Source organism: Cricetulus griseus, chromosome 5 (genome assembly GCF_003668045.3).
Source record: "Cricetulus griseus strain 17A/GY chromosome 5, alternate assembly CriGri-PICRH-1.0, whole genome shotgun sequence".
Classification (NCBI taxonomy): domain Eukaryota; kingdom Metazoa; phylum Chordata; class Mammalia; order Rodentia; family Cricetidae; genus Cricetulus; species Cricetulus griseus.
Window position 1 is genome coordinate 104,479,938 of NC_048598.1, and position 24,125 is coordinate 104,504,062.

At 39.3% G+C, this 24,125-nt stretch overlaps 1 protein-coding gene across 1 annotated transcript in view; it reads right to left on the reverse strand.

The window, feature by feature from the left end:
* Nucleotides 1-11,775: 11,775 nt before the first annotated feature.
* LOC100751495 (cation channel sperm-associated protein subunit beta-like) overlaps nt 11,776-24,125 on the reverse strand; it is a 131,031-nt gene continuing 118,681 nt past the window's right edge. The window contains 6 exon segments of the mRNA XM_027419549.1: nt 11,776-11,967; nt 12,254-12,285; nt 12,288-12,327; nt 13,183-13,283; nt 15,831-15,966; nt 23,466-23,947. Coding sequence (XP_027275350.1) covers nt 11,776-11,967; nt 12,254-12,285; nt 12,288-12,327; nt 13,183-13,283; nt 15,831-15,966; nt 23,466-23,947 — 983 coding nt within the window.

A 24,125-nucleotide genomic window follows, 5' to 3' on the forward strand; every position in this document is an offset into this window, starting at 1 on the left:
CAGGTTAAAGCCAGATGGGATGCCAGCCTTGAGAAGGGTGGTAGACATGGGATCACATCCCTAACCTAATGCTATCTCCCTTTGTCATCAGCTTGCTCTGCAAGGGAAACTTGAGTTTCATTCAGTGGAGTCTCATTGGGTATATGAACCACACTTGAGGGTAGGTCCCATTCTTAGCACTACATGGCCAACATAAAACAAGCTCAGTGGCATTTTTGTGAACTTTTTGTCTATTATTATTTTGGGCTACTGGTCTTTGCCTTATATGTCATGGTTTCCAATTTGGGGGTTTTTTGTTTGTTTTGTTTTGTTTTGTTTTTTGCTTTTGTCTATCTGTGTATGTGTGTTTCTTGTTTTCTTTCTCTTTCATGTATGCATCTGTTTTCTAAAGGGAAAGAGGCTAAAAAGCATGGAGCTGGGAGGGGAGATGACAAGGATGAGACAAACAGGGAGCATGGAAACTATTATCATAATATATTGTACAAAAACACAGTTTCAATAAAAAGTCCAAGTTTTCAGTCACCTTGAGAATCAATTTGTCGCAAGGAAAGACAGAAAATAACTAGTATGACAAAGTATACCAGCAGGGCGCTTGCTCAATTATGTTTCTGTGAAAGAATAATTTGAACACCAAGTTGAAATATACTCATTGTATCTTCTATTATTTACCTAAACATTTAAATTAAATGACATAGCACCATTAGTACCCATGAGCTTTCCTCATTGTTTTAGTAGAAGTGCATTATACTCTAGGTCTCCAGTTCGGTTGACCTAAAATATTGTTGTCCTCAATATTGCTCTAATTCCTTTTAGTAAGTAGGCATACATTGTTAATTTAACTTCATTGGATTAGGCCATGGTTTATGTTTGGCAGAAGCACTAAGAACTGCCTGTGGAAGACTGTAAACACTCAGGTAGAAAAGAGACTGGAGAGACTTGATTCAAGGGAGACACAGCAGAAGTGGTCTCAGGTCCACTAACTGCTCTGTTACTAACTGCATAGCCTTATTTCAGGATTCAGCCTTAGTTACTTATTCTTTTGTTTTAGTGACAGAATGCACTTTAAGGTTCATGGTGGTTTGAATGATTAGTACTATATAGTCTCAGACAAATCAAACACTTGATCCTCAATTGATGGCACTGTTTTATGAGGTTTATGTCATGTCACCTGTTGGAGGAAATATGTCATTCAAGATAGGCATTGAGAGTTCAATCTCTCTTTTCTGGGGCTCCCAATTCAAGATGTGAGCCCTCAGCTTCCTGAGCTTGCCCCATGCCTTCACTCTGTCATCACAGAGTCTAACCCTCTGGAACCAGAATCCCAAATACACAGTTTCCTCTCTAAGTCGCTTGGTAGTGGCATTTTATCACAGTAAAAAAAAAAAAAAAAAGAGTAAGTAATACAAGCATGTCTGAAGATCATTACTACCTGGTCACAGATTAGCTTAGAACCAAGATCTGTGCACTCAGCAGATTTAGGCAACATATGAAGATGCCACAAATTTTTAAAAAATCAAGTATATCAGAAATGATTAGGCTTGACCTATCACTAAACTGGGTGATACAAACCTTTATCTCATTTTCTTTCACTAGCACCATTTTCTCTAAGTTGATATTCCCTTTATTTAACAATAACTTCCAATCTAGAGAGATTTTAGCTTTAGTGAATCTTAAACAATTGAAATTTTTTCAGCTATGTTGTTTCTCTAAGTTCACTGTTTATTCAGTGAGATTAGTATGGCAGCTATTCTACACTGTCTGTGCTTATGACACCTCACAGCTTCTTTACAGAGAAGAAGTATTGATTACCTCTCCAGCTACTTTCTTCAGTTACATGAGTCTCAATTCATTAAGTTCAGATGTTTCAGCTTACCTGACATTACACTATCTCTTTCACTAGTCAGAGTCAAACTTGGAAGCTACATAACAATAAATGGCAATGTCTTTTACTTATTTTCAACTCATTTAACAATTGAACTGGCAACAGTTAAACATCTCTAGTTTCCCATGCCTTTAATTATTATGGGTTTTATGTAAATGCCCATGAGAAACCACACATGTTGAATTTCCCTCTTCTCTGGCACCAAAGACTGCAAATTGTATCAAAGAAGGGCCCGAACTTCTCCCCATCCAGTTCATTGGTAGCTATTCCTTTGTCATAGGCAGTTGATTGCATTAAATGAACATTACAGCAGGGAGCTTATTACCCATTATCATAATTACCTCTAACTCCTCCCTGATTGCCTTTTCTTTTTGTATTTTACTCATGTTTCTTCTGAATAGAGACTACAATGTAGATTGAACATTCAGTATCTAGAACTGAATTCACACAACTGTCTAAAACAATGTATTTGGGGTATTTCTCTTCTGTGACAACATTGTGAATTCAACCAAAGAAGAAGCCATCTCCTCCCCCATCTGACTTATTTGTACCTATTCTATTGTCACAGAAAAGTGATTGCATCCATTAATATCATAGAAGGAAGCTTAGGATTCGTTACTATAAGTACCTTTCATGTATGTCTCCCTCCTTGTCTTTCCTTTCTTTCCTTTTTGTTTTGTTTTGGTTGTTGTTGTTGTTTACATTTAGCCTTGCTTCTTCTATATAGATTAAAGACCCAACTGTCAAGAGCTGAGTTTTCACAGTTGACTGCCCTAGCAGAGTTTTACAGTTGACTGCCTTAACAGTCCACTTAGTTTTGGTAACAGCCAATCAGCTGCTACTAAGTACAGAAGCCTGCTAAGAAAAATCTAAAGGATAGGCAGTTGGAATCTCCAACTGACTGCCTCCGTCAAGAGTATCAGAGATTTCCTTTGGTAGTTTTCCAAATCTATCATCTTTAATATAATACCTGTTTTAGAGTGTTCAGATGCTTATTTGAGTACATAAGTCAAAACATAATAGCCAAAAGGTTATTTTGTCTCTATATATTGAAACCTATAAGGCAACCTGTCATAAAGAGCTCCCTACTTGTTTTGAAAACAAATAGGACTTAAATCAAAGACTGACAAATGAACTTATTGCAAGATAAACAAGTAAACACACAAGGTACAGAGGTTAGAAAGGGCTGTGTCTACATTGAGTTTGCCAATTCTCTCCTGTACTCATTGCTGTGTGAATGCTTCTTGTTGGTTCTGCATTCTCACTAAAGGTACCCAGAATGAATCTGAGTGAAGTCCCCAGTACCAAAGAGTCAGAAATGGACTAAAGATGGCAGGTAATGTTGCAATGATGCTAGTTAATTCCATTTTATATCCATGCTTTACTTCACAAGAGGCTCCCATGGCCACATACAATCTGTTTTGTATACCTATCCCAGAATTAAACCAGTCACATTTTAATGTATTCCTGTGAAACCTGTGTCTGGTGACCTCGAATGAAAGACGTTAGTCCTCAGTCTGAAAGAAAGTACAGAACAGGACTAAGTATGTTCACTACTGGTAGATTTCTAGTATTTTTAAAGATTTATTCTTATGTTCTGACTGTACACAAAGCTCACAGAGTCCAGAAGAGGGTTTTGAAGGCCTGGAATTGAAGTTATATTGGTTGTGTTGGCCATGTGGTTGCTGGGAACTGAGCCTGGTTCCATTAGTAGAACAGCAATTGCTTTTAACCACTAAATGATCTCTTCAGGTCCCAGTGTTGTAGTATTTGTTTGGGATATCCTACCTTAAGGTTCATCAGGGATGTTGGCTTAGAGTTTTCTCATCATGATCTGCCCTTATCTGGTTTGGTATCAGGGTAATACTGACTTGGAGAATGTATTTCTGCTTCATTTATGGACAGTAGTTTGGTAAGAAATGTTGTAAAATTTTCCTTACACATTTGGTCAAATTCAGCATTGCCACCCTCAGGGCCTATGCTTTTCTTTGACAGACACGTTAAAGAGATATTATAGTGTTTCTCAAAAGGGTTATGATTTTTATTTCCCCTCATTGTAGCTGTAGGAGAGAACTTAGGATCTGAATTTATTAGCACCAAGGTACATTCTTGTGGTAGTAAAATCATTTTATAATTCTTTTCCATTATTTTATCAGAATATAGGTTTGCAGAAACTGTGTGAAATTTGACACATAGATGTAGTCAAAATGATTCTAAAAGGTACAAGTGTTGTTAGTATTCACAAAGCTTCCATTTCATCAACATGACATGTAAAAAGTTGTTTGTCTTTTATTTTTAGACATTGCACCTGTGAAAGAATGGATAATAAAGGTCACAATGCATGAAGGATTAAACATTTATGATACAGAGGGGACCCTATTGGATCTTGTCTGAGGTAAATATCAGCATATAAACTAGAACAAAATTCACATAAGCTTTGAACAAACTTTGATGGCCTCCATACAGTGACAAATCCCAGATAGCCAGGACCATAGCCTGATGGAGCAAACAAGGAACGTGTGTGGGGGGGGGAGGGTGTATCAGTATGCAGAAATAGGATTGGCCTGCTTGAGAATCTGAGAGGACCTCTTCTTGCTGAAGCACAGAAAATGATGGCACGGTTGGTGTCCCCTGAGTTTGGAAGGGCTGGCAGAGCTTGTGGGACAGGTGAAGGATTTTAACTAGCTGTAACAAAACAGAATCAACTGAGTGCATTGAGTAGGAAGGTGATAACTCTGATGTAAGCTTTAGAAAAGATCCCACTGTTAGATGCTTGGAGAAGAATGGCAGGAATGGAATAAAGGCCATGGCTAGCAGCTGTTGCATCACCACATCCCAGAGCTGCCTTTAAGCCTCAGGCTGTGGTGCATGCCATGCAGAAATTGAGCAGGAACAGCCCAAAGTGCTTTGTAAGTAGAGCAGGTGGGATTCCTGATGGCCAGGGGTGAGGGAAGTGGGAGTGCCAAGGATGAATCCTCCACTTCTTCTGGAGCAATCAAGTAGAGCAGGTAGAACAGTTAGAGATAGGAGTGGTGTGTGATACATTATATATGGTTTGATAAAGCTTGCCTGAGGTTACAGAAAGGAAGTTTACCACAAGCCAGAGAGTCAGCAATGGTGATTCACACCTTTAATCCCAGCAGCCATACTACTAGCCATAGAGCCAGGCACTGCTGGCACACACCTTTAATCCCAGGACTCAAGAGACAAGCAGAGGTATGTCTGTTAGTTCAAGGCCACACTGAGCTACAATGAAATTGATGCAGTCCTAAAGAGAAACAGCTCCCACAAAGGTGATCTTAGCACCTGGGATCACATGCCTTTAATCCCATGAGGAGAAGGGCCTCATGAGAAGATTTATTCTTCAGTCATGTTGAGGGGAGGCAATAGTCTAGGATTGCATTCTCAGGATTTATGGAGCTAGCTGGATCACTCTTTCTACCTTAGGTAGAGGTAAGAGCTACTGGCTTGGCTGCTTTGATTGTCTGACCATCAGGTTGAACCAAATATCTGTCTCTGGGTTTTGGTTATTTGTGTTACAGAGGGGCAACACAAGGAAATAAGAGTCAAAGCAAAAGTGAGGGTGTGGTGTTAGTCTTTATTCTCTACTAAACTCAAAAGAGGTGCTTAAAAATCCTAACTGTGCTGCTTCATATCTAATACAGACTGAAAGGGACTCCAAGCCATGCATCTCAATTCTGTACTGTCCACATAAACTGTTTTTAGTCACAGGTCAACAGTGACCTCCCCATTGGTCACTTTTCTCTCTTCATTGGCAGCAGTCAAACCTTAATCTCTCTCTACTTTTTTTTGGTTTTTTTCCAAAACAGAATTGTTGTTTAATCGGAACAATCAAAGTTTTTCAGTGTCTCTGCAGGGGTGGAGAATGTGCAAGTGGCAGATGAGGGGTTAGGGACTTTATAGGACAAAAAGGGGGAACTTTGGGATGGTAAGTTTCTATAGGAAGTCAGTTTCCCTGAGGTTGAAAAATGGTAATTACCAGAAAATGTCAGATGTTGATCTTATCAGAAACTTACCAAAGGTGTTCGTCAGTCAAATCAACTTTCCTGAACAATTTCTCAGCTCATCTGAGGCTTTTAGGTCCCTAAAGGTCTTTAGTTCCTTTGATTTAAATAGAGCATCTGACCCCAAGCAGCTTTTTCTTAACATAAAGCACTGTCAATCCAGGATACATCAAACTTCCTTGTTCTCTAAGGTCAGATGGGAATGGCCAGCAACCATGTGACAGCCCATGATGTCAGTTCCTTACCTGAAGCTCTGTGAAGTCGTAACTTCCTGCTGAATTGCTGTAGTTGAGATTGTTTGTTTCCTCTTCCGGGACTGCATAATAGCCAAAGAGACAGAAATTGAACTGCTTCTCTTGCTTTACACAAAGTAGATGAAGATGGGAGTTTCCCAGAGCATTTGGGTCTTGACACATTTGATTTTTCTGAACGTTTGAGAGACTGAACTGCATTGTAGAATAAAAACAGCTAAGAAATGATTATCACATGTCTGTGTTGTTAGAGGTTCTGTGGCTATTTTTAAAAATCACACAGTAGTATTCTTGCAACTTCCCTGGACTACCTTGTTCTTCTATGTTACTTTTATCTCTGATTTTTCCAAAAGAGGAAAAAATGTTTTTATTTTTTAATTTTTAAATAAGCAAGTTTTGAGAAGTTTTTTTTCAAGGTTCCTTTTCCCCATGATCTACTTACAGAAGAGCTCAAGGCTAGACTGGTCTACTTTGTTAGTTCCAGGACAGGCAGGGCAATATAGAGAGATCTTGTCTCTTAAAAAAACACAATTAATGGCAATGATAATGATAATAATATAGAAGTGTGATTTATAGTGAAAGTAGTATTCCACCTATGATATCAATTTTCATTTATTTTTGATAAAATTTATACAAACAAATCAAGTCTTTAAAATTTAGGCACTTAAAAACTAGTAACTTTTTCCATGAATCAAGTCTGAGATCCTGAGGTTTAAAATGGTGTGACTTTTTTATGGCATAAAGTGCAATCCCTATTAGCAGCTTTCCTCAGCAGGTATCCCATCGCTCTGGCATCTCTAACATCTTGAGGTCTCCAAGTCAATCCAGGTTTCAACTTCACAGCTTCATGCCATGGCCTCTCTAGGCTTCAGTTTAGGGAAGTCATGCAAGTCATGTCTAAGAGTGGGTATTTTGTGATAAACATGCTTACTAGAGATTACTTTGTTAGTTTTAAGGTTTTTGTTTTAGATAATTTTAGAATTTCCATGAGATAAACATTCAGGCGGTGGTTCTTTGAGTGCTTTAGAATCTATTGTGAAGGATCCACTAAGCATTTACAACTGTAGTTTGTGGTTTTGACATTGAGGCTACCTAGGATTTTTCTTGCTTTGGTTGCCAGGGGATCTTCTGGTTTCTGTTGCAGTATTAATCAGCACTGAACTCAAACTCGTTCATCTGTAGAGCGAGGGAACTGTTAGTCATAGTTTTATTGTGTCCATGTATTCTTTTCATATTTGAAAACCACCCATTTTAATATTCAGTCTTTCATTATTAATGTCACTGATAATGGTATAAATATGCAGTCATGAGGAATTTCAGGAGATACTAGAACTAAATATTCTCAAGTAGAAACTGGAGATAAGTGGCATTCATGTAACAAGTAGACTTCTCTCCAAAGAATAAGGACTCCTGGGAAAACTCATATTGACAGCCCAATAGTCAAGTGTGTTTTACAGGAAGGAAAAAACCTTAGGTAAATATAGATGCTTTATTCATGAGAATGTCTAGTAAGGAGAGAGACACGAGGAAATAAAGAACCACACTAGTGACTTTCTTCTTGTTTATCACCATCAAGCATTGTGTGTCTTGTCAATCATTGCTCCTAAATAAGACCACAAAGCAAATTTGTATCAATAAACAGTGATGACTGTGTTCTGTGATTCTTTTATGAGTGAGAGCTTCAGTTCTGTGTATTCTTTTCACAGCTATATAATGATCCTCATGCTCTGTTTGTACTGTTAAAATGTATTCATTGGGGAAAAACAAAGTGTGTAAGTGAATACTTTTTTTGCATTGAAAACATTACTTTTACCCATTTCCTCTTTTCAGTGTTCTCATTTGCATTGTCATGTTGCTCACACAGCAGATTTTACAATTTCTTCACCACTGTGCATTTCTTTTCAATGTGAAATCAGGGTTCTGGGCACTGCTTGCTTGCCAGGAGAAAAATACTTCAAAATCAAGGCAGATCTCTTCACTTAGAAAAAGATTGATATTCTAATTCAGTGATGGGTCCCATGATTAAATACTAGTAACAGAATTCTTCAGGAAATTGGCATTCCACCTTTTCTCTCATTTGCAATGAAGTAGCCTTTGATTTCTGAAATTTCAAGTTGCAGCTCTTGGTTGAATCTGATAGTGAGCGACACCTAAGAATATTTCAGAGAATGTACATGTTTTTAACTAGTATCTCATGCATCACTGTGTCCTGAAACCCTTCTTCATTGTGAACATCAATATTCTTGTAGCTTCTGTTATCTGAAACTTGTCTGACATTACACTTAGAATTTTTGTTTTCTTCCTAGTGTATAGATATAGTCTGAAATGTAAAAATACCAAGTGAGTAAAACGTGGCAGGAAGGCCCTTGTGAGTATTTAAAGCAATTATGCCTATTGTTGCTGTTTCGTGAATTTTATTGCTCATGATGTCTCTGGTGATTTCATTTGCAGGCTGTTGATTTTAGTCTTAGAAAATAATATTTCCATCATTGCTTCATGATGAAACAGACAGGGAAAAATCACTATTCTTTTAATGCACAAATTGTTAAACATAAACAAATGTGTGATGTTCGGACTATTAATTAAACAGAGGGGTTAAGTTTGTCACTTTTTCCCAACATAATATTTTTATTGATTATTTGGGAATGTCACACAATGCACCCGATCACACTAACTTGCCTGTCTTCCCAGGTCTGCTTCCCCCCAAACTTTGTGACTGCCTCAAGTAAAAGAAGGAGAAGAAGCAAAAGATGGAGAAGGAGAAGGAGGAGAAAAACAAGTTCAATTTGCAATGCCTATATACTCACGGGAGCTAGAGCATGGTCAAATTCCTAGTGGTCAACCCCTTAAAAAAAACTGAGGCCTCCCCCCAAAAAAACCAAACCAAACCAAAACAAAACAAAAACAAAAAAACCCATATAGTTCAATTCATGTATGCTCTTGGGTGTGTGACATCGGCTGGAGAAGTCTGTTTAGGAGTTGGGTGGGAGACAGATGCCTTTGTTTGTCTTCTCCTTTCTCTGTTTCCAGGTTTCCAGCTCCCCACTTAGCCGGGTCTTCTAGAACTTGGGGTTCAGGATGCTGGCCTGGACTCTGGTGGGACAGGAGGCTTCCTCTGGGGTACAGTCCTGTCACTTTATTTTTACAAATATGCATTTAAAAAATTCTCTGAGTCCAATAGCAAGCCAAGCTCAACATCCCCCCACAAAAAGAACAAAAAATAACAACAAAACCCCCAAACCCAAACAAAAAACAAAAAACAAACCAAAAATAAAAACAAAAACAAAAAACTTTCTAGTTGGGGCTAAGCTATAAAAGTTTGTTAAAGTCTGTATTACTCTTGATTTGTGACAGTGACTCAAGGCATCAATTGTAAACCTTTGTTTTTCTAAAATAAAGTAATAAAAAACCTAAAATCACAAAAATAAAAGAAGCCTAAGGAGTTCCCTGCTCCACCAGAGTCCACCCTGTCACCCAGATCCCAGGGAAGCCTTCTGCCCACTGGACTACCAACACTTCTTCAGTGCTGCCCAGGCTGCGGCCAACAGCCCCCTTCTCGTCATCACCATATCCCAGGCCACACTGTGGTGATATATTATTTATGATTTAACAAAGCTTTCCTGAGAGTTCAGGATGCAAAAAAGCTACAAACTATAGACCCAGACAGTGCTGATACACACAGTTAGTCCCAGCAGCCATACTGGTTAGCTATAAAAGGTAGGCAGTGGTGGCACACACCTTTAATCCCAGGACTCAAGAGACAAGCAGATGGATCCCTGTTAGTTCAAGGCCACACTGAGCTACATTAAACTGATCTAGTCCTAACTAGAAACAGCTCACACAATGGTGTTCTCAGCACTTGGGATCACTTGCCTTTAATCCCAGCACTAGGGAGGTATAAACAGAAGAATCTAAGGGTCTTGTAGGAGAATTTGTCTCTAACCATGTTGAGGGTTTCATAGGAGAATTTGTCTCTAACCATGTGGAGGAGAGGCAGCATTCTGAGACTTCAGTATGAACTTGGTGGAGACAGGATTGCCATTTCAGCCTGAGGTAGAGGAAAGAGCTAGTGGCCAACTACTTTGCTTCTTTGATCTTAGCTTGGAGCTTGAAACCCAGTATCAGGATGGTTCTAAGTGATTTTCCAATGCTAGTTACCAAATGCAATGAAAGATCACAAAATAGCTTGAGGCCAAGTGGGGATATTCAACTACTTAATGATGATTTGGACTATATTGTGAAGGTCACTCACAGGTCAGTATTTGATAATTGGCCTCCAGTTGCTGGCATTGTTTTAGAAGCAGTGGAAATGTTTGGAAGTAGGGCACCAATGGTGGACACAGTGTCAGGTTATAGATAGACCACACTTTTGGTTAACTTTCTGTTACATGCCTGTTGATATGACCAGCTGCTTTTTTTCTCCAGCTAACATGGATAGGAGCAAATTTCACTACCATGTTTTCCCTATCATACTAGAATACTCTAGGGAGCTCTGAGCCCTGGGAAATTTTTCTTCTTTTTATTTGCTTATGTCAGGTATCTGGTCACATTGCTGAGAAAACAGCTGAGACAGGCAGTGAGGGATGCATAGAACAGAGAAGCACCAGATGGTGTGAGCTACTATGTGGTGCTGACATTCAACCCACACCCTCTGCAAGAGCAACAAGTGCTCCAAGCCACTGAGCCATCTCTCCAGCCCCAAGACTGCCTTAAGCTTTTCTGCTTAGTGAGTGACCATGACAGTCGGGGCTCTGAGATCTCTTCTCATTCATGATAATCTTATTTTGCAACATAAGAGGTGATTATAAAACAGGAAATGCCCCTGATCTTAAACTTTACAGTTCCTGAAGGGCTGGTCATTTCTGAGTAGTCCACTCTGTCTCTCCTCCATGCCCTAATGAACCCATAGCACTGTCCTCTCTCACAAATCTCCTCCAGGCATGCCAGGTCTGATACCTGGGTGTAGCCACCACTTTTCAGATCCTGGGGACAACTTCACTAAAGCACACAGAGGCATATCCTTTGGAGTTCTGTATGCTGCATCTTTGAAACCAACACCTGGCTCAATCACTACATTCTTCGAGTACTGATGATGGAGTCACCTTCCGCTCTTACTGGAACCACAAACCAGTTTGGCCTTCTTTAAGAAACCTGAATGACTTCTTTAATAAAATTTTCTACAAAGCTCTGAAAAACATATTCACTGATTAGTCTCTCCTTGCCTGACTTCTATGGTGTAATGGCGCCCTCTTTGTACCACTATTCTATCTAGAACCTGGCCCTACAAAACGGACTCTATGTCATAAGAGCTGAATAATGCAGAAAACATATTACACAGATAATTGGTTATCGTTTTATATTTTTCAAAAGAATCTAAAAAACAGAAAACACAAAACCTATGTAAAGTGCTAAAATAAGTATCTATGAGGTAAAAATAAGACAATGGAATGTGGAATTACTGACCAAAAGCAACTAGAATTATAATAGTATAAAAATTCTATATCACTGTACCTAATGTGTACTTTAAAAATATAAATGTATTATGTGGACATATTTAATAGAAGTCAGAAATACAGATAATTGATGATTGTAATTTGTTCACTATGCAGATTTTCTCTTATGAGTCGATACTTATATTTGATGATTGTCTAATAGTTCCTCTGACATATCTCCGGAATGCTCTCAATGGGTGGATGTTACGAAGTTGGAATAAAAATGCTACAAAAATTAATCCCCCTAGCAGTACGGATGTTGCAACAGCAATAAGTATATGTCCTGGAAAAGGCAATGGTACTTCGTCGACATAAATCTAAAAAAGGAAAAGCAGAGTGGTTACATTTTCTGGATGTGGTAATGAAAACGCTAGACATCGTATGATCCCCACAATTAACCACACAGAAAAATTCAACCCACAATTTTGTTGACATTCAGCATCCTCTACCACCACACTCTCATTTTCGGCCACACCCTGTCCAAGCCTTATCCTGCACACAGATTCTGCCCACAGTTTTATCGTCATCCATAACTTGGATTGACAATTGTTGTGTCATTTTCTCAGTCATCATCTCATTTCATAGTTTATGCACTTACTATACCTGAAATTCTTCATGTAAGTCACAAAAGCTGACCCAGGAATCACAGACACCTTGAAGTGAAACAGCTCAGAGCCCTGTGGAACAAACACAGATGGTGATTGTCAATGTGTGTATTCCTTTAGACAGAAATATCTATGGGAGCCACTTTATAAGGAGTGTCAAGGCCTTTGACATCAACATCACATATAAAATAAAGAGGTAGTAAAGCAGGAACTCAATGATGAAGTTTCATTTTCAGAATGAAATTAAAACATAAAACAATTTGGCTGTCATGAACACCCCTTTGAGTTAGCCTTTACATCTGTGACTTTTTTTGCAGATTTTTTATTTGAATTAGAAACAAGATTGTTTTACATGTCAATCCCAGTTCCCTCTCCCATCCCTCCACCCTTACCCCCCCCAACAAAAACCCTACATATCACATATCCTTTCTGCTCCCAGGGAGGGTGAGGCTTTCCATAGGGGGTCATCAGAGTCTATCATATCCTTTGGGATAGGGCCTAGGCCTACCCCCATGTGTCTTGGCTCAGGGAGTATCCCTCTATGTGGAATGGGATCCCAAAGCCCACACCTATGCTAGGGATAAGTACTGCATATCTGTGACTTTAACATGTCTCTGCATTTTCACACTTACCTGTGCTTTATGTATCCCTGTGATCCCTAACTTTTGCAAACAACTGCTCTACTTCCCTTTAGCCAGTTGATCTGGCCTATCTTTTAGAAAATACTAAATTAATGTTCTGTTCAACATTCAGATTTCTTTAGAAACAGGACAACCAGGGAATGGAGAAGAAAGAAATATTTTCTATATACTTTAAAGCTTCTAAATTCTCACCATTCACCAATATCTGAACTTGAAATCTTACTTTAGCATATGCATGCTTTCCTCTAAACTTTACGTGGTAAACATGAAAATGCTGGCAACTCACCCTTATACTTAGGTTGAGACCAAAAGGATTATACACTGGAGTCTTAAGCCTTGGATCTAAGTAGTCCTTCATTTTCTTAACATTTGCTGGCATATTGTGTTCTGAAACATACAAAATACATTTATAGGACACTTACATTTTCATGTTTTTATATACAGTAAGGTACAATGGAAGAGTCTATTGTGTGATGTTACTAAGGTAACTCTTGATCTTAGTATTGTTTGACTTTGTAAGTACCTTTAGAGTTCACTTTTAGTAAAGATACTTTAATATAGGTTTAGGCAGAAAGGCTAAGACAGAAAAAGAGACACTTAGAAGAAAGCAAAAATATATACCCCAGAGCATGGATATGGACATCTCAAAGAGTTACAGAAAATAAGACACACCCAAGGGTGGGTATGGCCTCATGAGAGAATTGCCTATTTTTATGAAGTGTCTTGTTCTTAGGGGCTGGAGAGAGGGTTGAGTGGTTAAGAACATTGTCTGCTGTTGTACAGGACCTACATTTGAGTCCCACCACCAAAATGGCAACTCCCAATCATCTGTAACTTCAATTCTAGGGACCTGATTGCTTCTTCTGGCCACTTGAAGGTACCAGGCATTCAAGTGATGTACACAGACATGCAGGAAAAACAACCACATTCATAAAAATTAATTTAAAATTCTGGTACTAGGGATTGAACTCCAGTTCCTTTTTCACACTAGACAACACTCTGCCACCAAACAACATCCTCACTTCTCTTCAGGGTGAATTAGATTAACACTTCTCATCAGGGGGGATTAGACTAATGACCTCGCATTTCTCCCATGCCCTCCTCTAGCAGGAGAGAGCATCTGACCACCTTGCTGCAGCTTCAGTTCTTCTTAGCCTCTGACTCATGAGAAACCCATCCTGACAGGTCATGGTTTGCATTTTTCATAGTGGTGGGTAAATGGCAGTAGAGTTGCAAAATAGGATCACTTAAGGGTTCTCCAGGGGAAGTAAACAAGTCTTCCCACTTACCTTGTCATTCTTTCTAAACCAGTGAGCCTATGTAGGTGTTATAAACTCTAGTGGTGTAGTGGTGAGAGGAGCTAACGAAAGTAATTCAATTTCAATGCTACACAAAGAAACCCTGTCTAGAAAAACCAAAAAAAGAAAAGAAAAGAAAGTAATGCAAGCCTGACTGTCTCATTAGCTAATTTCCATTGAGAATATGATCACTATGGCCAACTTAATATAAGAATCAGCTTGTAAAATGCTTCCGTTTTTAAAAGTCAACTCTCCAAACATGGTAAGAGCCACCAGGATATCACAGAAACTGTGAACATTTATTAGGGAACATGGGAACTTTACTTTGTTTCCTGGAGTTTTCACTTCAAGAAGGCATTAAATTGTACAGAGTATCTTTTCTGGAGAGAAAAGAGAAAGAGTAGATGGTGCATGGATGAGGAGAGATTGTGAGAAGGGACTGGGAGGAGAAGAGGGAGGGAGGGGAAACTGTGATCAGCTGGGGAAAGGAAACATTAAATAGAGAAAGAATTAAAAAATTAAGTTTGTCAGAATAAGACTCACTGACTACCGAATGTCTTCAAACTTAGTAATATAGTGATGGCTAATCAAAGCTTCAGTTGACTTCATCTTCCTACTTCACCAGACCTATCTGCATCTTCCTGACTTATTGTGGGGCAACACTGGGCATTGAACCTAAGGTTTCAAACATTGTAGGCACTGAGCTATAGCCCCAGCCTTTATACATCTGTCTGGCTGTATGTCTGTCTATCACCTGAAAATATTTACACATAAATAAGCACAAAACATGCAACTATAAGGTGTGTCTTTGAGGTAAAACTGAACTTATGTAAATTTCCTTTTGTATTGTAAAACATGTGTCTCTTTTCAGCTCTTTTACCACGACACCCCCACTCTCTTTCTTTTCGTTCTTTCTTCTTCTTGGGACAATATCTCATGTAGCCCAAGCTGATCCCATCTCACTATAGAACTGAAACTGGCCTTGAACTCTTGCCTCTGCCTACCAAGTGCCGGATTACAATTGTATACTACCACATTCAGCTAAAAAGAAATCTTTGAAAAACTTCACTTACACAATTAGAAACAAACCCTACAGAATATCCGGCAACACCTAGAACCTTCAGGTAACTGTGTCACAGTGAATAATAAAGACCCTCAATTGGTACACAGCACAAACTTAACCATTGCTGCTACTAATCTACAACTTGACTTTCAGAGTCATTTTTGTGCTATAAATCATTTGTTAAGGATTTATTTGTAATTATGTTTGTATGTGGGTATGTACATGCCCGGCAGACACAGGCATAGGGCACCCTGCAGCTGGAGTCACAGTTAAGTGAGCTGCTTGACATGGCTCTTCTGCAAGAGCAGTACACCCTTTTAACCACTGACCAGTCTCTCCAGCCCTGCAGTTCAAATCACAAATCTGGCCTTGTACCACTGAATCCAGGTTCCTGGAAGTGATGAGAACATAAAAGGAGATGGCATGTTCAATGTGAACATGCCAATGTTTCAAATCTTTTTCTTAAAAACTCCTGGCTATTTCCCATGTGAACAGGCATTGCAATCCACTCATTAAAAAAACAGTAATAATATAATGACTTGTAAGATAAGCATAGAAGTCAGAAAGCCATACTTAGTTGCCAGTTTTGCCTCCTATTCACTTCAGTCATGGTAACCAAATATGGAGGTTTCACAGATACTTTTTGTTTTTCATCAATAATTTCCAAAACAACTGGGTATTGTGTGACTGGAAACTTGAAACGATGAACCTAAAATACAAATTCCATAAATGCACATAATCTGTAAAAATCAATACCATCATACCTGGTCAAGAAACGAATGACATTGAATAGAACCTTGGCTATTCTTCGGGTCTCTGCCTTTCAGACATGAAAATAGTCCACCACAACAAAATCCATGCAAATTCCAAGACAGCAAACCTGGTAATGAAATACATAACTTTTAGAAGTAATGTTTAAATTTATTATACAACGTGATAGGTGTCATTATGGATTTTTCCATATTTATATAAAATTACCCTGGAGTTTTATTCTATAACTGTCATTTTACTTTAGTTTATTTTGCACTCCTCTTTCAAGTCCTATTCTTCTCCCAGATAGACCTCCCTTCTCCTTTTATGTCTCATGCATCCTCTTGTCTATCACCCCATTTAAGATCTCTCCAACCTCCTGAGTGCTCCCTTGTCTTCTTTCTACTCCCCCAATATAAATTTAAGCGTAGAGTCTTTGTATGCTTCTCTTCTAAGCCTGGCTTATTTCACTTAACATAATGATCTCCAGTCCTATCCATCTTCCCGAAAATGTCATGATTTTATGATTCTTTAAGGCTGAAAAGTACACTTGTACAATATATTGTTTATCCATGTGTTGATGTACATTTAAAATGGTTTCATTTCTTAGTTATTATAAGTACTGCAGTAAGAGACATGTATGTTTATGCATCTCTGGTGGTATAGTGACTAAGTTCTTTGGGCATATATCCAGGAGTTGCACAGCTGGTACTCTTACAAATTACATTAAGCTAAATTAATTTATTATAATATATGTTATTATTTTTAATTTGTGTGCAACTGCTCATGTGTGACATAGTGCTTGTGCATGTCAGAGGACAACTTGGAGAAGTAAAAGCTTTCTTTCCATGTGGATCCCAGAGACTGAACTCAGATTGTCAGACATAGTGAGAAATGCAACCGAAGACCCTATCCCTTGAGCCATCTCATTAATTCTGTTTTTAATATAAATTGTGGTCAGGGATTGTGATCCTTCCATCTCTGTTCTTTTTACTTACGATGCATTTGGCTATTTGAGTATTTGAGATATCTATGGATTTTTTGTATTGTTTTCCTATGTCTGCACAGAAAGTTATTGGAATTCTGATGGTGATTGCGTGAAGGTGTAGATTGCTTTGGGTGAGACAGCCGTTTCACAACCTTAAATGCATCTGTTCATGACCATGGCAGGCACTTCCATCTTTCAGTGTCTTCTTCAGTTTCATTATTAAGTTTTTTATTAAGAGACATTTATCTCTTTGGTTAGGTTTCTTTCCTCCCCCCCTCCCCCCTCTCATTCTGTCTTCAGATATTATAAATCAGACTTTTTCATCAGAAAGTTTGTTATTCATATATAGAAAAATAATGAGACCAACATGAACTACACAGTAAATGTCAGGACAGCCAGGACTGTACAGTGAAAAGTTATCTCAAAAGAAATCTTTTTGTGCTCATATGTATATGTGTTTGGGTAATTGTGCACTTGTGTGCTGGTGTCCATGTGTGTGGAAGGCAGGAGTCAATGTCCAACATTATCCACAAACATCGCACATATTATTTCTTGAGAAAGGGTCTCTCATTGAACCTGGACTTCAGTGATATGACTAGACTAGCTGGCCAGTAAAGCTCTGGGATCCTCCTATGTCTGTCTTGCCTCATGAGTGCCATCATGCTTAGGTGTTACGATAAATCTTTCTGCCAAAAGCTGCCAAGCCCCACTGCCACATGTGTGCTTTACGCCAGCTGCCTGCCCGAGTAAGGCCCAAATGAATACACAGAAACTTGTATTAGGTTCAAAGCTGCTTGGCCAATGACTAGGATTCTCATCTGTTAGCTCAGTCTCAATAGTCATAAACCTATATATTTTATAAGACTTATCGGACGCCTTATTGGCGTCCTCCCTTGCCGGTGGATCACATCCTGCCTCTGGAGGAGGCAAAGGGAAAAAAGGGACCCTTCCTGTTTCTCCTTTGCTTAAATATGAGTCTCCTTGCTATGTCACTTCCTGCCTGGATCACCACTTCTCTACTACATTTCCCAGAATCCTCTTTGACTCCTAGTCCTGCCTAACTTGCCGTTTCATTGGCCAAACAGTATTTTATTTAACAGTCAATAAGATAAACATACACAGTACATTCCCTATCACTTAGGTTTTTTTTTTTTTTTTAATGTGGGTGCTGTAGAACTCCAGTTCTAGTCCTTGGAAGGAAAACATTTTATTGACTTAGCTACCTCCTAGATCATCCCCGATTATATTTATTTATTTGAGACAGGGTCTCACTATGTAGTTCTAGATAGCCTGGAACTTGTAACATAGACAACACTGGCCTTAGACTCCCAGAAATATGCCTGCCTCTGCCTCCCAAGTGCAGAAATTAAAGGTGTATTCCAAGAAACCCAGGGCTTTGTACATGCTAGACAGGCACTATACCATGAGCTAAGTCTCAGTCTTCCTCACTCTCTCTAAAGATACAGTCTTATATAGACAAGGCCAGCCTTGAATTTGCTATGGAGCCTTGAACTCCTAATCCTCCTGTATCCATCACCCTAAAGCTGTGTGTATAGGCATCAGCCACCAATGACTGGATTTGACCAGCTGTCACGTGAGGGTTCAATTGCCAATACCACTTTTAGATAGATGAGACGTCTGTCCCCTCCCTCCCTCCCTGCTGAGAAGTCATAGTTGTCCCTGCTTGTGACTTGGCTTCTTTTTATTATGTCACTCATCTTTTTCTTATTACTTTCCAGGTGTGGTTTGTGAATTCAGAACTTTTCTCCATTTTCTCTTTGGAAATGGAGTCTAATATTTCACTTGCTGACTTTTCTCCTTAACGAGGCCACACAGAGGTATTTTCTAGTCTGTCATCTCATCCAGAAATCCCCCAAACAACTTTTGTGCTGTGGAGGTCTGTCATGACAGGGCCTTGCAACACAGTCTAGGCTGGTCTGTAGCTCACTAGGTAGCCCATTCAGGCCTCAAACTCCTGGCAATGCCTCATCTCAGCTTTCCAGGCGTTGAGGCTACAAGTGTGTGTTACCATGCATGTTGAAATTCCTAACTTTCTGTTTTCCTTTTTTACAATGATTACTATGAAGAGATTTGACATATTTTGGCTAAAACTATTCTATGAAGCCCTCAGTCAATTTTTCTTGCCTGTCACTCTTATACCTTACCCTATGTCTCTGCTTGTCACACACTCACACACAGTTGGTAGCTAGGCTTGGGATTCAGCATTCAAACCCAACTTTGATGCCTGTGAACAGTATAGTTTTTGCAATGAATGGATAAGGAAAATGGGGTACATTTACAAAGTGGAGCATTACTAAGCTGAAAAAAAAAAACAACAAATAACCTCATGAAATTTGCAGGCAAACAGATGGAACTAGAAAAATTCTTTCTGAGCGAGGAAACCCAGACCCCAAAAGACAAATATGGTATTTACTTACTCATAAGTGGATATTCAGATTAAAGTATAGGATAACCATAGCCCCAGAGAGGATAGACAACAAGGAGGTTCCAAATAGAGACACATGGATTTCCAGGGTCAACTGTGGGTGGGTATAGGGGTAAATGGAATGGGAACTTAAGGGGGTTGGGTCCTGGATGGAGGGGGAGAGTAATGATATGGATGTCTTGATGGGGCTATATTGGATTAAGGTCTCTTTATTTCCAAGCACAGCCGGGTGAAACACAGGCCAGAGCTAGGTTAAGAACCCAGCCAGCGCGGCCAGAACAAAGAGAGCGCCCCGTCCCCATGTGCAGTCCCTTAAGAAGCCCCCTTTACGTCATCCCGGCTTTCCTTCACCCCGCCCTTATGGGCGAGTCCCCAGGTCCACCTGGTACCTGCCCCAGGACTATTGGGCGGGGCTAGGGTGACTCCCTACAATTCCCCTTTTAGTCTAAGAGAGGATTAAAACTTAATAGTGTAAAATATCCAAAACTAACAATCATAAGGGTGGAATACAAGAATATACAATAATCCGCTATGATACATCCTATGTCTATTCTAGCTAAGTCTTAAAGTCATGTGAAAAAAGTGTCTAACTTGAACACCTTCTTCCAATCCCAACTCTAAACAATAAGAAGGTTATTCTTAACTAGGCTTACACTACCCTAATACACAATAATGGGGAACGGGGGCGTAGCATCTTCTAGGTTACTTCCTGCTGAAATGGAACGAAGATGGTCATGTGGGGGCTTTGTGGAAAAAAAAGTCAGTATAGGGAAAGTCTTTAATGAGTTATGTCTAGTCCATGTTATGTGATTTGTTTGATTGAAGATCTACGTTGAAATCCTCAACTTGATTGAAGTCGTTACTCGAGGTTCTGGTTGGAGTGTCAGTCGAAACGGAGTGAGTTGAATCCAGTGTAGTCGGGAAGGTGTAGTCCAATTCCTTTTCCGGAGCATGTAGGGATTGCTGTCAGGCTGGGTCTTGATGGCTGTATGGGACTCAAACATAAGTGTCATCAGAGAAATGTTCACTTGTTTATGTATGTGTACCGGGAAAGGTACCTTGACGAACCTTGACTAACAACGATTATGAGAGGGTGTAAAAGGAAAGCCAAGAAAAAACAAAGATAGTCCTCTTATTCTTTATTTATTCTGTATTATAGCAATTGGCTTCTTGATATAACACAGAAACTTTTAAATGTTGTTAAATAACATGCTTGGATTTTAGAGTAGGAAAGCCAAACCCAACTCTAAATCCAGTCTCGATTTAGTTGAATAGGGACTAGGAAATGAATAGACATAGAGTTATTCGAGAGACAGCTGTAAATTTTTACCGTATAGCACGTTCCTTTTGTTCGATGGTTATAGCTACGTTCTTTCCTTGAGTATCCATACATGTAATGAATGTCCTTTGACTTATAGAGGGCAGTTCCTCAGAAAATACCTGTCAGTCATCCTTGTCGAGGGGGTTGTCTCCCTCAACTCGAATCTTGATCAATTTTGATGGTATCCAAAGATTTTCTTCTCCTGTGGAGACAAATGCAAAACCCCTACCCCAACGTAATACATGTCCAGGTTTCCATACCGAGGTCAGCACATCTTTGTAATACACTGGTTGGTTCAGTTCAGCTGTTTTTTCCGTAGTCCAGTGTCTTTCCGCAGCTGTCTGCCCACTGTCATTGGCATTAAGAAAGTTTAGCGTTAATAAGGCATTATGTAATCTATGTTTGGGGGGTTTCGACTTACCAGCTTGCCTATGGAGCATCTCCTTAAGTGTCCTGTTAGACCTTTCGACGACTGCTTGTCCTGTAGGGTTGTGTGGTATACCTGTGACATGCTTAATGTTATAATATTTGAAAAACTGTTCCATTTTTGTGGAGACATATGCTGGAGCATTGTCAGTTTTTATCTGTGCCGGTATGCCCATAACTGCCATCACCTCCAGTAGGTGTGTAATAACGGAATCAGCCTTTTTCAGAGTTGAGAGCAGTAGCCCATTGGAAACCTGAGAATGTGTCAATGGTATGATGCACATATTTCAAATTTCCAAATTCTGTAAAGTGAAAAACATCCATTTGCCAGATCTCATTCCTCCGAAGGCCTTTAGGATTACATCCTGCTGGCAGTGGAGTTTGGTTATAAAAGGAACAAGTAGGACAGTTTCTCATTATCTCCTTGGCTTGTTGCCAAGTGATGGAGAAGCCCTTCTTTAAACCCCTGCTATTTACATGATGCTTTTTATGAAATTCCGAGGCTTCTAGCACAGTGCCAATCAATAAACGATCGATCTCATCATTGCCTTGTGCCAGTGGGCCTGGCAGACCCGTATGGGATCTGATATGCGTAATGTACAGTGGGTTACTTCTGTTTCTGTAACTGCAAGAACAACGAGGTTAGTTCAGTGTTATCAGGGACAAATTCTGTAGTCTCTATGTGCAAGACGACTCTTTCTGCATATTGGGAATCAGTAACTATATTAAGAGGTTCTGTAAAATCCATGAGCACCATAAGAATTGCATATAATTCTGCTTTCTGTACAGATGTATATGGACTTTGAACTACTTTACTTACCTCACCTGCTTTATAACCAGCCTTACCTGTTTTGTTAGCATCAGTGTAGAAGGTAAGAACTCCAGAAATGGGAGTTTGTCTTACAATGCGTGGAAGAATCCAAACCGTCTTTTTTATGAATTTAATTCTGTCGGTTTTGGGATAGTTGTTCCCAAAAAGTCAGTGAGAGCTATTTGCCAATATTCATTATCGTTCCATAGGGAGGAAATCTCATCATTAGTTAAGGGTACTATAATCTCTGCTGGGTCTTTCCCAGTCAACTGACGAAGTCTTAATTTGCCCTTTAAAATCAAATCAGAAATCTTTTCTATATACGTCTTTAACTTTTTGTTCTGCTTATGTGGCAAGAATATCCATTCCAATATAGTGTCTTCCCTCTGCATCAGAATCCCAGAAGGGTATTCTCTGGATGGCAAGATGACCAGAATGCAGTCTAGATCAAGGTTTATCCGATCTACATGCGCATCCAATATTCTGTTTTCTACCCATTGTAGCTCTTTTTCTGCTTCAGCCGATAATATTTGTGGACTGTTTAAGTCCTTATCACCTTTTAGTGCCATTTTTAAATGCTTTAAGTCATGTTCTTCTACATCAATAATCGTCTGTAGTTGAGATATTTCTCCTAGTAGCTTCTGAAGACTGTTAAGAGTTTGATAATGATCCCTTCTAATTTGTACCTTTTGAGGTCTGATTCTTTGTAAGTCTATCTTATATCCTAAATAGTTAATAGAATCTCCTCTTTGTATCTTTTCTGGGGCAATTTGTAAACCCCATCTAGGCAGAACCTCCTTCACCATAGTAAACATACATTCTAAAGTTTCCTCACTAGAATCTGCTAAAAGAATATCATCCATATAATGATAAACAAGAGATTGTGGAAATTGTTTACGAATTATTTCCAAAGGTTGTTGTACAAATTGTTGACACAAGGTAGGGCTGTTTAGCATCCCCTGAGGTAAAACTTTCCATTGGTATCTCCGAACTGGTTGTGAGTTATTAAGAGTTGGCACCGTAAATGCAAACTTTTCTCTATCACTTTCTTGTAATGGTATAGTGAAAAAGCAGTCTTTAAGGTCAATTACTATGATCGGCCATCCTTTAGGTATTAAGGAAGGCAATGGCATTCTAGGCTGTAGAGCGCCCATAGGCTGAATTACCTTATTTATGGCTCTCAGGTCTGTCAGCATTCTCCAGTTACCTGACTTCTTCTTGATGACAAATACAGGAGAATTTCAAGGGCTGGTAGATTGCTCTATGTGACCAGCCTCTAGCTGTTTCTGTACTAACTTTTTTAGAGCCTCTAGCTTTTCAGAGGTCAAAGGCCATTGCCCTATCCAGACCGGTTCGTCTGTAAGCCATTTTAATGGCAGGGCCTTTGGTTCCTCCGAAGGCCTGTCATTTGTATTTAATGTCTGTACAGCCCGGATAGTTGGTAACCATTTTCCATGGCATCTTACCCGATCTTTTCTACTATCCCGCGGTTGTCTAGAATTCGTATCTGACACTGGAGGGATGTTAATTTGAGTATTCCACTGTTGTAATAAATCACGACCCCATAAATTTATAGCAATATCTGCTACGTAAGGTTTCAATATTCCTTTTTGTCCTTCCGGTCCAATACAAACCATCGAGTTAACACTCCGTCGAACTCTAGATAGAGTTCCAATTCCTAAAAATTGTACATTGGCCTCTTTAAGTGGCCAATTCTTAGGCCAACATTTCTGAGTGATAATAGTCACATCAGCTCCAGTGTCCACCAAACCAGACATAACTTTATTGTGAATTTTAATTTGTAACTGAGGCCTTTTATCATTAATAGAAGCTTGCCAAAATACGCGTTTGTCATTTTCACCCGTCACATGTGATTCTTCGTCACTATTTAAACTACCCTCTAGAGCAATATCATTTTCCACCATAGGCAAGGAATTATCTATTTGTCCTGTGAGAGATTGTCTTCCACTGTTACTGGGAATGATCGAACTGTTCTCGGGGCAGGGGCCTGCTCGAGGCCCCTTTCCGAGTTTCCCGGCGCCAATAATTTTCCCTGAAAATCCCTAGTTGATCTGCATTCATTAGTCCAGTGTTTGCCCTTACCACATCTCCTACATAATCCAGAG